The sequence below is a fragment of the Macaca thibetana genome, chromosome 13 (assembly GCF_024542745.1).
Source record: "Macaca thibetana thibetana isolate TM-01 chromosome 13, ASM2454274v1, whole genome shotgun sequence".
Classification (NCBI taxonomy): domain Eukaryota; kingdom Metazoa; phylum Chordata; class Mammalia; order Primates; family Cercopithecidae; genus Macaca; species Macaca thibetana.
In genome coordinates this window covers 70660124-70674617 of record NC_065590.1, presented here as the reverse complement: position 1 = coordinate 70674617, position 14494 = coordinate 70660124, and the positions used below count along the sequence as shown (strand labels likewise).

General features: G+C 38.8%; 1 protein-coding gene across 6 annotated transcripts in view; it reads right to left on the bottom strand.

The window, feature by feature from the left end:
• The window catches only part of FEZ2 (fasciculation and elongation protein zeta 2), a 69810-nt gene that overhangs the window by 39349 nt on the left and 15967 nt on the right, over positions 1 to 14494 (bottom strand). For all 6 annotated transcript variants that reach the window (XR_007718659.1, XM_050753382.1, XM_050753383.1 and 3 more), the window contains exon 5: positions 12233 to 12501. Coding sequence is in view for 5 of the 6 variants with exons in the window: in XM_050753382.1 (XP_050609339.1) it covers positions 12233 to 12501 (269 nt within the window). In the remaining variant the exon portion in view is untranslated. The remainder of the gene's footprint in view (positions 1 to 12232; positions 12502 to 14494) is intronic.

Below are 14494 nucleotides of genomic sequence, written 5' to 3'. Positions count from 1 at the left end.
CTCCTAGCATCTCCAGTCTCTGTTCACCAGGATGCCAGCAGTACCACCCCCACCCTGCCCCCAGTTGTGACAACAACAAATGTTTTCAGACATTGACTCATGTTCCGTGGGGGGCAAAATTGGCCTGGTTGAGAATCACCGCACTAAAGCACACTGGATGGTTCATCATCTCAAACTGCACCCCATGGGCAGCACATTCCTGGAAAACTGAAATTGATTCGACATCCTTAACACTCATGCTGGGGACACAACTGTGGATCAATTAATGTTTGCCTAATAGTAGTATAAGTAAAGTAATCAAGGTATTTTTAATGGGGAGGTAGAGGGCACAAGATCTAAAGAGAAACAAGAAAGAAAGAAAAAAACAAAAATTCTGGTTAGGTTAATTTTTCATAAATTCAACTCAGTTCTCAAAATCCTTAAGGACAGAAAAAAAAAAATGTCAGATACTTCTTTCATATGCTCCAAAAAGCAAAAACCAGACTTCAATATGTAGGCGGCATCTGACTGATAGTCAGTGACCTAACCTGCTAAACGCTACAGCGATTCTTATCAACACCAGTGGGATACTTTCAGATTTCTGTATGAAACCAGGAATCACATCTCAGGCAAAAGTCTTAGAATCAGAAAATTAGTCAGCTTGGACAGAAAAGTGCTGATTTAGAAATCAAAGATCTGGGTTCCTTCCCAGCTTTGCCGCTAATTGTGTGACAGGAGGGCAGTCACTTTACTGCTAAGGCCTGTTTCCTCACCTGTAAAACAGCAGATTAAACAATATTAACTTTAAACGTCTTCTTATTGGTAAATCCTATGAGTCTATGAATTCATTCAACCAAAAAGATCCATTATTAAGAAAGCAAATTAAACACACACACACATGCATAGACACACACATGCGTGCGCGCACACACACACACTCTATAGGACTAAATAAATGAGTGCTCCAGAATGGCAGAACTGCACAGCCAGATGATACATTCAGAGTCCAAGGGCTTCATTTTCTTATGAGGAAATGACTACATTCTGAAGGGAGAGACAGGTCTTATGCATCTCTCCATCCCCGCAGCTTGCATAGTGCCTGAGCCATAGCAGGCATTTATAAACGTCTCGTAAGCTGAAGTTGTGACACTCCTAATACCAGAACCCAAGAGCCTTAGAGTCTGTGATCTTTTCACCATATCATGAGGTGTCTTGACTTCTTGCAGGAGAGAAAGAAAAAAAAAAAAAAAAGCCCAAAATAAGTTGAATGTGAACAGAATAAAGATGACATGACAGAACATAAAGTTACTTTTCAGAAGAGTGAACAATGGAGTTCTGGAAAAGTCCCCTGAAGAATCTAGTCTAGGAAAGTAACATGAGATTAATGAAATAATATTGTTGGCGCGGTTTGTAAAACATAAAACAATGGAGTGACTAAGAAATCTCAAACCCCTGCCAGGCACGGAGGCTCACGCCTGTAATCCCAGCACTTTGGGAGGCCGAGGTGGGTGGATCACCTGACGTCAGGAGTTTGAGACCAACCTGGCCAACCTGGTGAAACCTTGTCTCTACTAAAAATACAAAAATTAGCCGGACATGGTGGCGGGTGCCTGTAATCCCAGCTACTCGAGAGGCTGAGGCAGAAGAATCACTTGAACCCAGGAGGTGGAGGTTGCAGTGAGCCGAGATCGCACCACTGCACTCCAGCCCAGGCAACAGAGCGAGACTCCGTCTCAAAAAAAAAAGGAAGAAATCTCAAACCTCTAGCTAGGATACTCAAATAGTAGCAAGTAGAAGATCAGTGAACTAGAAGGATAAAGGAAAAGAGAGACCAGGGCAGTGAGACCAGGAAGAAACAGGAAACGAACTGTGTAGAGCATACTGTGCATTCTGTTTTATGGCTGCCCTGTAAATTCCAAAAAATCATATACCCTTTTGGAAGGCAAAATGAATTTTAAAAAGATAAAACCTCAGAGGCAGGTTAAATTTACTTTTTCGTAAACGTCACCTCATTTAGAAGCACTAATTTACAACCTTGAGAACAGATGCGGTATTATTAGGTGCTTATGGTGCTTAACTGGGCCAGAGGGAAGATTTTCTCTATGCTTAAATTTTATAAGTAGGAGGACAAGGAGAGGGAGAGACAGAAGGAGTAGGGGAGGAGGGAGAGAGAGTGGGAGGGGGGGAGGGAGGGAAGCATTTCTTTGTTAACATTTCTCAAGGTTAAAGTACCACAGACATATCAAAGCGCCAACAGAGCTAAGTCTCAGGGTTATGAGCTGAATGAAATGAAGGACACTAAAGATTTGTTACTAAATAAATAAGTAAATAATTTTTTAAAAGAAAGGAAAAAATGATTTGTTACAGTTTAATTTAAATAACTGCAATAATTCAGTATATCAGAAAACCCAATCCTCCCTCCATTTAATCTACCATTTCCAAGTCTGAAATACAGAATCCAAGTGTTCAAACTCAAAAGTGAAGAGCTGGTGAAAATTCTGAATCTAAAGTTACTTTGTAACTGATTCATCCATTTCCCACTACCTCTTTAGGAAGGAGTTAATAGTGCTATAAAATGTCCCTCTCAGAATGGAATTTTTGATAGGAGCCTATTTGTGAGCAGGAAAATGATTAAGCATTGCAGTATTTACTTTATTGTTGCCCTCACTACTGACAAATGCCAAAGTAATGTGGCAAGGACGGAGGAAGAGGGTATTCAATACACAGCTTCAACACCAGTATTTATGCTGAGAATACTCACCACTGCCTCGTGGTTATTTCCTTCCCTGGCTTAAGTATGTATTGAAAGTCTCAAAATCAGTCCTTATCTGGAAACTTTTCTCAGACAAAACCAGGAGCAACAATGTGTAAATAGGATATCGATTTATAAAAATTCACCAACATCTGAAAGACAAAGAAATGGGCCAAGATCCCCAAGGCCCATTTACAACATCCTGGCAAAGCTCAGGAAAGGAAAATTCAAGCCAAGGATCCTTCCATCCACCTCTAAGTAACTCCACAACCTCATTCCAATGCATGCTGGTTCTGTGAGCTAAGGTCCCTGCGAAGCTTTTGTTTACTCATTTATGAAACGGAAATAATAACAGTAATACCTTCTTCACTGCGTTGTTGTGAAGGTTACATGAAATAATCCATGCAAGTACCCAGCAAAGTGCTCAGCAAATATCAATATTCAAAAAAGTACTGGCTATAATTCCTGAAAATAAAAAGGCTAGAATAATATTTTAGACACAACTCCCAAAGAGAAATAACCACACCTTTCTACTTTTCTCCAGAACAGCAAAAACAGCATTTCAAGTTCTTCTAATATAAATAAAACTGCAGCTGAGAAAGAAGAAATCCCTGATTATAGTTCCTAGCTGATAGGACTGAAAACAACATGAAGAGAGACATTACTATCTATGACTAAGTACAGAATCAGCAAAAAAGTTTAAACAGAAAACAAGTTAACAAATAATTCGGTCTTTCTGAACAATAAAAAGAAAAGAGCTGGAGAACACTACGCTACATTAAAGTGAACAAGAATCAGATACAGTGCTGTAGTTTGTTAGTTCTTCTCTGGTATCCTAAACATATCAGCTTATTCTACACACAGCATATTCACCAGTTCAACCAACTTCACAGAAAGCAACATCCAAGACAGGGAAAGCAAGACAAACAAAGGGCCCAGGAAATTTACACTATTCCTGCTACCAAACTTGTTTCTCAGCCTCACCTGACACCAACTGGTACAGATTTCTAACTGGCCAGGAAATCATTTAAAAATCTCAATATCAAAGCTCAATGTCAGAAAAAAGGTTTGAAAAAGCAATCAAGGAATGCTTTTCATCTATTTCTGACTGTTACTCTAATCTACTCTTACTTCATTAATATTCTTTATACTCAGGAGGTTCAAACGAAAGCAAAATTAAAACATAATTATTGTTCCTTATAAATCACGTCATTTTCAATAGCTTGAATATGATTTTCAAACATTAATTTATAAAATAGGTTTAATTTTTAATAAAATAATCAAAACATGAGGAAACAAGTGTAGAAAATTTAGAGTAAAAATATTCAAATAGTTATTAAGGTGTAAAAGTAATATCTTGTTTTAACACTTCAAATAATTTTAATGTGAATTATAAAGCAGTTATAAAAGCAAATTCTACCAAAAATATTTTTTTAAAAAAACAGATCTAAGTAAATTAGAAAATATACATCATACCTAAGCAGATACACACTTGAAAATCTTCAATATTAAACACCTATTATATAAGTTTATTTTTATGGCAGAAAAAATTTAATACAAAGATCTTCAAAATTAACATTAAATAATTTTTTATATTTGAAGATTTTTTTAAAAATTTTTATGTAACTTAATATTCATGTGGAAACTAAATTAATTTTTGCCAAATATTTTCAAAGCCACTAAAACTAGAATAATTGATCTTGGCAATTTTAGAAATTCCTTCCTGAAACTTATAAATACTCTAAGTACAGTCATGTGCTGCTTAAAAACGAGGATACATTCTAAGAAATGAGTCAGGCAACTTGGTCGTTGTATAGACCATCACAGAGTGTACTTACACAAACCTACATAATTGTATAGCCTACTCCATACCTAGGCTACATGGTACAGCCTATTGCTCCTAGGCTACAAACCGACACAGCCTGTTACTATACTGAATAACACAGACAACAGTAACACAATGTAAGTATTTGTGTATCTAAATGTAGATAAACATAGAAAAAGTACAGCAAAAATACAGCATTCTAATCCTGACTCCATCATCTATCTATACGCAGTCCATGACTGACTGAAATCTCACTATGTGGCACACAAGACTGTATACAAGAAGAACGCAACTTCCTGGCAGATTACAGCTTTTATGTGAACTTGTGTATATTAACAATGGCCTCTCTAAGACGTAAAGAAGTCAAGAATGGACTCCTGATTTTTACTACATTAACTGCTTGGTCATGAAAGTTCACCCTTACCAGCCTACCACCAAAAACCACTGCAGAAAACAAAGAGTAGCTGAGAAAAACATATCAAAAACTGATGATGACATATATTTCTCTAGGTAATATTATTTTTCATAAAACAAATGTGTTCCACATCTAAAGTCATTCATAATTCATAGCTTTGAATTATTAAAATAACCATTATATATTCAAGTTTCTCTCCACCCTACAATGACCTTCCATCATGCTAATAGTAATTTTTAGTAAATGCTTTGCACTAAAGAAAATGCAGCAAGATACTATCAAATATCACCAACAAATTATTGTTAAAATATGTCAATATTTACATTCAAGAATGTATATCAGAGCCAGGCACGGTGGCTCACGCGTGTAATCCCAGCACTTTGGGAGGCCGAGGTGGGTGGATCGCTTGAGGCCAGTCGTTCAAGACCATCCTGGCCAACTTGGTGAAATCCCATCTCTACTAAAATACAAAAATTAGCCAGGTGTGGTGGCAGGCGCCTGTAATCCCAGCTACTCGGGAGGCTGAGGTAGGAGAATCGCTTGAACCCGGGAGGTAGAGGCTGCAGTGGTCCCAGATGGCACCACTGCACTCCAGCCTGGGCGACAGAGTGAGACCCTGTCTCAAAAAAAAAAAAAAATGTGTATCAAGTAGAATTTAGTATCTCAAGCACCACTGCTTAAATAAAGGGGAAAAAGGCTGGACACTGTCACTCACTCCTATAATCCCAGCACTTTGGGAGGCCAAGGCAGGTGGATCACCTGAGATCAGGAGTTCGAGACAAGCCTGGCCAACATGGTCAAACCCCATCTCTACCAAAAAAAAAAAAAATGCAAAAATTAGCCGGGCGGGGTGGCCCGTGCGTGTAATCCCAGCTACTCGGGAGGCTGAAGCAGGAGAATCGCTGGAAGCCGGGAGGCGGAGGTTGCAGTGAGCCAAGATCACGCCACTGCACTTCATCCTGAGCAGCTAAGTGAGACTCCATCTCAAAAAAAAAAAAAAAAAAAAAAAAGATAAAGGGGAAAAAAACTCAGTGCCTTTTCCACTTCTCCTCTAACCTTCTTTTAAAATCACATTTTATCACTGTGTATAATACAGGATCTCCAAGGGACTGCCAACATTTTTATTCCTTTTGTTTGTCTCCACATCTAGAGAACACTGGTCTACCTGCTCGCTCTCTTCACCTAGCTACCGGGATTCAGACACACAGCACAGAGGTCAGCTGTTAGGCAAGAAGCTGCCACACGGAGCTTGGAGACTGGCTAGCCAAGATGTCACTATCTGGGGGCAAAGCTCAGGCTGCTGCTGAAGGGGCTCCAAGAAAAGGAACAACTCAACATAATCTCATGATAAAACAAGGCAACCTTTTAAATACAAATTTCAGACACATTACAGTACTCTTTTTAGCTATGCAAACTCACTTAACTGGAGTTCATAACTTTTTTTCTCTACTTTTTAATTTTACTAAGTCTAAATCAGAGATTGGCAAACTTTTTCTGTAAAGAGCCAGGCATTAATTATTTTAGGCTTTGTAAGCCACACAGTCTCCATGGCAACCACTCAACTCCGTCCATATAGCACCAAAGCTGCTACAGATGATAGATAAATGAACGAACATAGCTGTGTTTCAATAAAACGATATTCATAAAACAGGTGAAGGGTTGATCTAGCCCTTGGGCAGCAGTCTGCTTTGACAATCCCTGGTCTAGATCGTCTGAGCAAATGTGCTGTTAAAAAATTCCAAATTAAAAAGAAGGGGGGAAAAAGCCAGGACCATGTTGTTTTAAACAGAAGCCCTAAATAAAGGCTATCAGTCATATTATAACATGAGCTGAGTCACAAAAACGAAGCAATGTATCTGTGAAAGAAAATATATACAAGAAAGAGTGTGTATCATCTAAGCCCTAGCTCTCCCCTATCCTTAAGCAATTCTCTCCCTAACCCCCAAAAAGCAATAAATTAGGGTAATGTGATTCTTTCTACAGTTTTTTCTTTTCTCTGCTATGATTAGTCACTGATTGCTAATATCCCAAAAGTTGTCAGTATAAACTTTTTCATGCTTCAGTCATGAAGCAGTCATGCATTTTTTACAGTGGTGAGTGTAACACACTAGAAATTCTCTCTTGAAAGTTCAATGTGATTACGGCAAACAGAAAAGACTATTGATTCCTATCTTCTCAACAAGACTTAGCATAAGCAACCTTACATGTGACAGTCAAGTCAAAGATTTGTTACTAGATGCTCAGAGAGTAAGTATTCCATTTTCATACATATAAGTTTACTAAGTTATGATGCTAAGCAGGTAGGCCATAATGCCCAGATAACTTCAGATAACACTAGATGAATAGCAACTACTAAATAACAACATAACCTGGTGTTGTTCGACCTATTCTTGTATTCATGAGAACTGCTACTGAAACTCAATGACCTGTGAATGTTTGATATAACAGAAGCCTGGCTCCCCCAATAAAAATCCCCAATAGAACAATAATAATTCAAATACTACAAATCTAAATCCTCTGGGATTCAATCTCCTGTACGCTGAAGTTTCAATTCAACAAACATGCATTAAGTGATGTGCAAAGAACAAGAAATGAGGTGAGGTGCTGGGAAAGCAGTGTGAATGAGCCTTTAAAGAGCTTGTACTCTGTTAGAAGAGAGGTTTAAGCCAATGATTACAACACAGTGTGGTGCTTCAATATCAAAAGTATGTGTACCCTCACAAATAAATATGAAAACATCTCATAATAGGCATATAAACATAATAGGCAACTCATAAAAGAATACAAATGGTCAATAGATCAAACCCATTGTTTGCCTATGCAATCGGTGTATATTAAAAAGCACATAATATCCACCGTTGGTGGGAGGTGTGGGAAAATGGCCATTCTTATGCTCTTACTGGACCACATTTCTACAGAATAATTTGAAAAGCTGGTCATTTAAAGCCGTTTAAAACTGTATATTCTTTGACTTGGAAATTCTATCGGTTTCAGTGAGTGGATAAACTAGTTTTGCTAACCAAAGGAAAATAATTCAGTTTTAGGAAAATGGTAACTTTGGTTTAACAGTATAAATTTCAGACTCCTACAAGATATCCAAAGGGAATTGTCTAGGAGGCAGTTGGACATATATAATAATTAGCATTTACTCATGGTGTTTGCTATGTTTGCTAATCTTACATAATTTCATTTAATCTCTCCAAAATTCAAAGCCGTCTGTATAACATTGGCAGGACCAAGATTCAAACACAGCTCTTAACCCAAAGTTCTTAGTCAATATTCGATTCATGGTCCATGGGTTTGACACCTGGCAGAAAGGTCCAAGATAGAAATATACATTTGCAAGTTTATCTTTCGTTCACTCATTCATTCAGCAGAAATTTATTAGGTACCTAAGGTTGGATCTAAGAATACCAAGAAAGTAAAGTTAACTTTCTTATCCTTAGGGACACAAAACAGAGATAGGCATGAAAACAAAAAACTGCAGTATGATACGACAGTGATAATAGAAATACTGAAGAGGAATAATACTAACCCCCTTTAAAAGAGAGAGTAGTCAACTCTGCATCAGAGACAGAGTCATCAAGGAAGGTTCTAAGAAAGGAAGACAATGCTTGGCCATGATTTTGAAGGATGAGTGGAAAAAAAAAAAATCCCCCAAGTGGACAGAAGAAGGAAGTAAGGAATGTGATTCCAGAAGAAGAACACTGAGTATAAAGAAGCGTCACCCAAAACAGCACGGTCAGTACAAAGAAATACATGTAAATCACCACACTGATAAATGGACAGTGCCCTTTAACCGCTCTCTAACCCCCATCCTCTGCTCCTCCAGATGCTGCAAAAAAGGACAGAGGAACTATAAAGCCTGCCATTCTCTTGAATTGCATTTCCCAAAGAGGTCCACTCCTCTAACCTCCCCTCCCAACTGAGAATTGGAAAGGGACTAGGCAGCCTCCCTTGTCAATGAGAAGCAGTGGTGTAGCGACACTCTCCAAAACAGCTTCCCAACAGCATCCCTATCTACCGCCTCACCCAGCCTTTGGTTTTCTTCATGGTCTTTATTTACCACTAAAATTCCATCATCTATTCATTCTTTTCCTTGTTTATTGCCTTTCTCCGTCATTAGACTATTCATTAGACTATAAGCTCCAGGAAGGCCTGGGATGGGCCTTGTCTATTCTATTCTATTCACCACTGTGGTTTTGTTTTTTGCTTTTTGTTTGAGACAGGGTCTTTTGAGACAGGGTCAGGCTGTAAGTGGAATGGTGTGACGATGACCCACTGCAGCCTCAACCTCCTGGCCTCAAGCAATCCTCTCGCCTCAGACCCCCAAGAAGTTGGGACTACAGGTGCTTGCCACCACACCTGGCTAATTTTATAATTTTTATTTTGTAAAGACAAGGTCTCACTATATTGCCCAGTCTGGTCTCAAACTCCTGGGTTCAAGGGATCCTCCCACCTCAGCCTCTCAAAGTGCAAGAATTATCATCATGAGTCATCCTGCCCACTGTATCCTGAAGAACACTTGCCGCAGGAAGACACTCCACAAATCCTTGCTGAATGAATGAGTGCTGTTTTACCTCACCCAACATACAGCATTATGATTATTTTAAACCTAAAACTCCAATCAAAATAATATTTCACTTTTATCAGGTAATACTTTCTGGAACATTTCACATATTTTCACGGTCTAATGAAATTTTCTAATGCTCTAAATAGCATCCCTATGCCCTCTATTTTCTTTTTCACCACAACAAATATTTAAAACAAAATCTGTCTCCAAAATTAACAACTAAGAAGTTTAACTCTGCTCTATACACACAGCAATATTTCATGAGAGTATCTTTGGACCAAAGAGAACAAGGTAACAATTTTAGATAAAGTGGTATGCCAACTACAAACTGATGTACCGCTTCCGTGAAACATACATCAAGAAAAACAGAAGGAAGTTATTCTATACTTAACAAAAAACTCCAAGTCCTGCTAATAAAACAAAAATATCTCAGGTAGGAAAAAAAAAATGACTGATGTTATTTAAAAAACAGATAACACATGAAAATGCTAAGGAGGTCACCATTTTTTAGGAATTAGTATCACTGATAATAGTAAATTCATAGAGACCAGGTCTTGCGAAGACTGTATGTGATATAAAATGCTTGGTAAAATGTTTGGCAAGCTCCTGGAATGTGTTTATCCAACTGGCCATTTCACTTTGGGTTTATTCTGAGCAACTTTCAGGCTACTTGTGTCACAGATAGGATGGTCTTTCCCTGGTATTTTAGGCTTTTTTTCTTATTTTGAGACAGAGTCTTGTTCTGTTGCCCAGGCTGGAGTGCAGTGGAGCAATCTCGGCTCACTGCAACCTCTGCCTCCTGGGTTCAAGCGATTCTCATGCCTTAGCCTCCTGAGTAGCTGGGATTACAGGCATGCACTATCACACCCAGCTAATTTTTGTATTTTTTAGTAGAGACGGAGTTTCGCCAGGTTGATCCACCCACCTCGGCCTTCCAAAGTGCCGGGATTACAAGGCGTGAGCCACCGCGCCCAGCCACATTTTAGGCTTTAAAAGGATACAGGAAACTAGTACTGCAAGCTTAGCCGTGCCATTATTGAACTGATTAAAATTTTTGACACAAATTGTAAATCAGGCAAAATGCAACTTCAAAGGTTCAAATATTATGAAAAATATTTACTGTTACTATGAATCTATTTCAAGACCAATGAAGGCTGAAGTAAGACCTAACTGTTGCCTTGCCAAATCCTTTCTCAATATAAATGCCATGTAAAATTACACAATGGATTTACTCTAACCCTTTTTACATGGGAGTTACAAAAAGAAGCCTTTAAACCCCTCTAGGGATAAATTTACTTTTCTCAGCCAAGTGTTAACAGCAATAAATGGAGGATTTACATGTAATCCCTAAAAGCAAATAGGCAGAAATTACCAACCATGCTATGACTTTTTAACTAAGCATTTTATTTAATCCCACTTATATAACAGGACAATTTAAAGGGTGCCAGTTCTAAAAATATGAGATGCAAATGCAAAATAGTGTCCCTAATATTTTAAAGCAAATTTTCTAGGATTGTATATTCAAACAAATGTGGGCTGGTTTTGGGTTTTTTTCAGAGTACTCACTAGGAATGACTAAATAAACACCTATTCAATCAACACTGCCATTTCTTAAAAATAAGATATCTGAAAACTTTTTTCAAAGTCAATGTATAAGTGATATCCTTTCAAAATAGATACAAATGAACATTAAACTAAAAAAAATGGATTTATTCAAAGGCTAATAACAGTATAATAAATGAGCTACATGGTAAGAGTCTCTTTGTGTTAACTGCTCATTGGTGGCCCACCATCCTAGAACTGTATTTCCAGGATTCCATCAGCATCTGGTTAATGAGATCTATTTCTCTGGTAAGTATTCTTTAGATAAATCAGACTTTATCAAAAACAGAATTCATATTATTGCAAACCATAATAGCTAGCTTGTGATTTGTAAGACCATGTTATTGATATCACAAATCTAAAAGAGATGTTCCATTGAGAAAAAGAGATCCCTTTACCCAACCATTATACTCTAAAAATAAAACCAACATTTCTTCACACACAAACAAAATCAAGGTAGAAATATACAAGACTTCGACACAAAAAAATCTTATCAAAAGGGTCAGCGTTTTACGTTCTAAACTTGTTTTCACCGGTAACAGTCTAGTCTGCCAAATAGTAGGCCAAATGGCTGAAGTCACTTACCTTCTTGTATTCCAACCTCGCTGAAAAATCAGGAGAAACCTGTTTACAAACAATCTGTGCCTTGAGCAGAGTTCTGCTACCTCTAAATAAACCCCTTTTAATTTCTGATCACACGACTCATAAGAGTTCAGCAAAAATAAGAAAAAAAAATTACTAGCCAAATACACATAACCACTCTTCACATTCTGATGTAGTAAAAACGGTCACTTGCTGAAGCTTCTTTTCAAGACATTCTCCTTTTTTGCCCCCTCTTCCTTCCACTTACTTCCCTGCTAAAGATTTCAGTATTATTCAGATAACCAGTACACTTTAGTCAAGAAAACGGCTTTCTGAAGAAACTGAGCACAGTGGTACTCTGGAATAAAATCCCCCTGGGCTCTGAGTAGAAGTGCAACACTCCTGCCCATGTACAACCTGTCGCACCTGCCACCAGCCCGGAAGGCCGGGACTACCACGGAACCTGTTTCCAGCGTTCGACGCCTCCTGCAAAACACCACTTACTGTGCCAGGCATATGACTTCTCTCATTCTTCCCATTCTGAGAGCTGCCATTTTTTAGCTTCTTTTTCTTTTTTGCTGTTTCTTTGTGCTCTTTCTGTTTGTTTTGCACTTCAATAAGAACAGAAATAAAGCTGTTTTTCACTTCCTTTTCAAACTCCAGTTCATCTCGTAAAGCCAACTGCTGCACCAGCTCCTCAGAGTACTCCTTAATGGCAGTCTCAATTTCTTCTAGGATTTCATTTAACCCAGACACTGAGAGCCTTTTCACTCCTAGGACCAAAAACAAAATACAGCAGATATTAAGGCAAAAGCGTTTCAAGGAAGCAAAACAGAGCAGTCACTAGGAGTAACTAAATAAACACCTATGTAATCAATGCCAAAGAGCAAAAATTATATTCCAAGCAATTAAACTGACTGTGTGTGATCTTCTCAGAATTCTAAAATTTCTGGAGGGCAGGTCTGAGTAGTGGTAAGTGGGCAGGTGAGTCACTTCTCAGCCTGCTGGGAAGAAAGTCTAACGAAAGTTTTTGCTTGTGCAAATAAATCATTCCATGAATAATACTTCAGTCAAGACTGTGAAGGCTTGTACATGGAAAAGAACAAACACAAAAGCAGAGGGAAAGTACAGAATCCACCTGCTGACAAGAAACTGCAAGCCGTTCAGCAGGGTTCTGGGATATCTCTGAACAGGAAAGGAGTTGATCTGAAAGAATTAAATTAAATACATACTTAATGACATACACCCCAATCTGTGAATTTTGTTGAAAATTGGTGATATGGTTTGTATCTGTGTCCCCACTCAAATCTCATATTGAAATGTAATCCCCAATGTTGGAGGTGGGGCTTGCTGGGAGGTCATTGGATCATGAGAGCAATTTCTAACAGTTTAGTACCATTCCCCTGGTGCTGTTCTCATAACAGAATTCTCATGCGACCTGGTTGTTTAAAAGCGTGTGGCACCTCCACCAGGCCCCCTTCCTCCTGCTCCAGCCATGTGAAGATGCCTGCTCCGGCTTTGCCTCCTACCATGAGTAAAAGCTCCCTGAGGCCTCCCCAGAAGCAGACGCTGCCAGGCTTCCTGTACAGCCTGCGGAACCATTAGCCAATTAAACCTCTTTTCCTATAAATTACCCAGTTTTAGGCATTTCTTTGTAGCAGTGCGAGAATGGACTAAAACAACTGGGAAGACAAAGGGGAACAATATTCCCCGAAACCCCATTTCAGTCTTTTCTCAGCACTTCTCCCCATGTGAGAGAGAGGACACTGTTAAAGTCCCAACCCACAGGGCCTCAGAATGTGGAGAGGGGGTCTTTGAAGAGGTAAATTAAGGTTAAATGAGGGCATTAGGATGGGCCCTAACCCAGTATGACCGGTATTCTTATAAAATAGGGTGACCAGAACACAGAAGAAAGACCATGTGAAGACACAGGGAGAAGGCAGCCATCTGCATGTCATGGAGAGAGGCCTCTGAAAAAAACCAAACCTGCCAACACCTTGATCTCAGACTTCTGGCCTCCAGAACTGTAAGAATATAAATTCCTGTGGTTTAAGCCACCCACCCTGTGGTACTTTGTTCTGGCAGCCCTAGCGAACCAATACAGATTTCAGTATCTGTATCAAGTATCAGGACTGTATTTGGGAGTCAGGACCTTAATGCCATTTAGCCCGTATCTACAGAAGCATGGTCAAATCAGACCATCTGAAAGACTTTGGTCTGTCTGACCATCTGTATGTTGAAGCCATACAACCAACATTCTTTAGGTAACTAAGCTTCAGACTGGGCATGCCATAAAGATAAAACTAGGTGACAACACGGGTTAAGCAGATACAGACTCTGTCACTGCCTACTCAAGGAGGAGACCGGTCATATGGCAATGATTAGATACACACCTTCCTTCCAACCGGTCTCAGGCTCTTCACAGGCTGGTTATAGTTATTCAGAAATTTTTCATGAAAATCAACTGCAGAGTTTCTAGAATTAATTATTCTCATATACGTCAAACAGATCCATGGTTCCCAAAATTCTTCACAGTAACACGTAAGACTATTTGTATAGACAGGAATTGCATTTGACAAAGAATTGCTGAATATCTATTCTACACTTCAAATATGATGGGGTTTGGTATAGACTCAATTGTGTCCTCTCCAGATTCATGTGTTGATGTCCTAACCCCTACTACCTCAGAATGTTACAGTATTTGGAGATATGGTCTTTAATGACATTAAAATAAGGTCATTAGGATAGACTCTATACAGTATGATT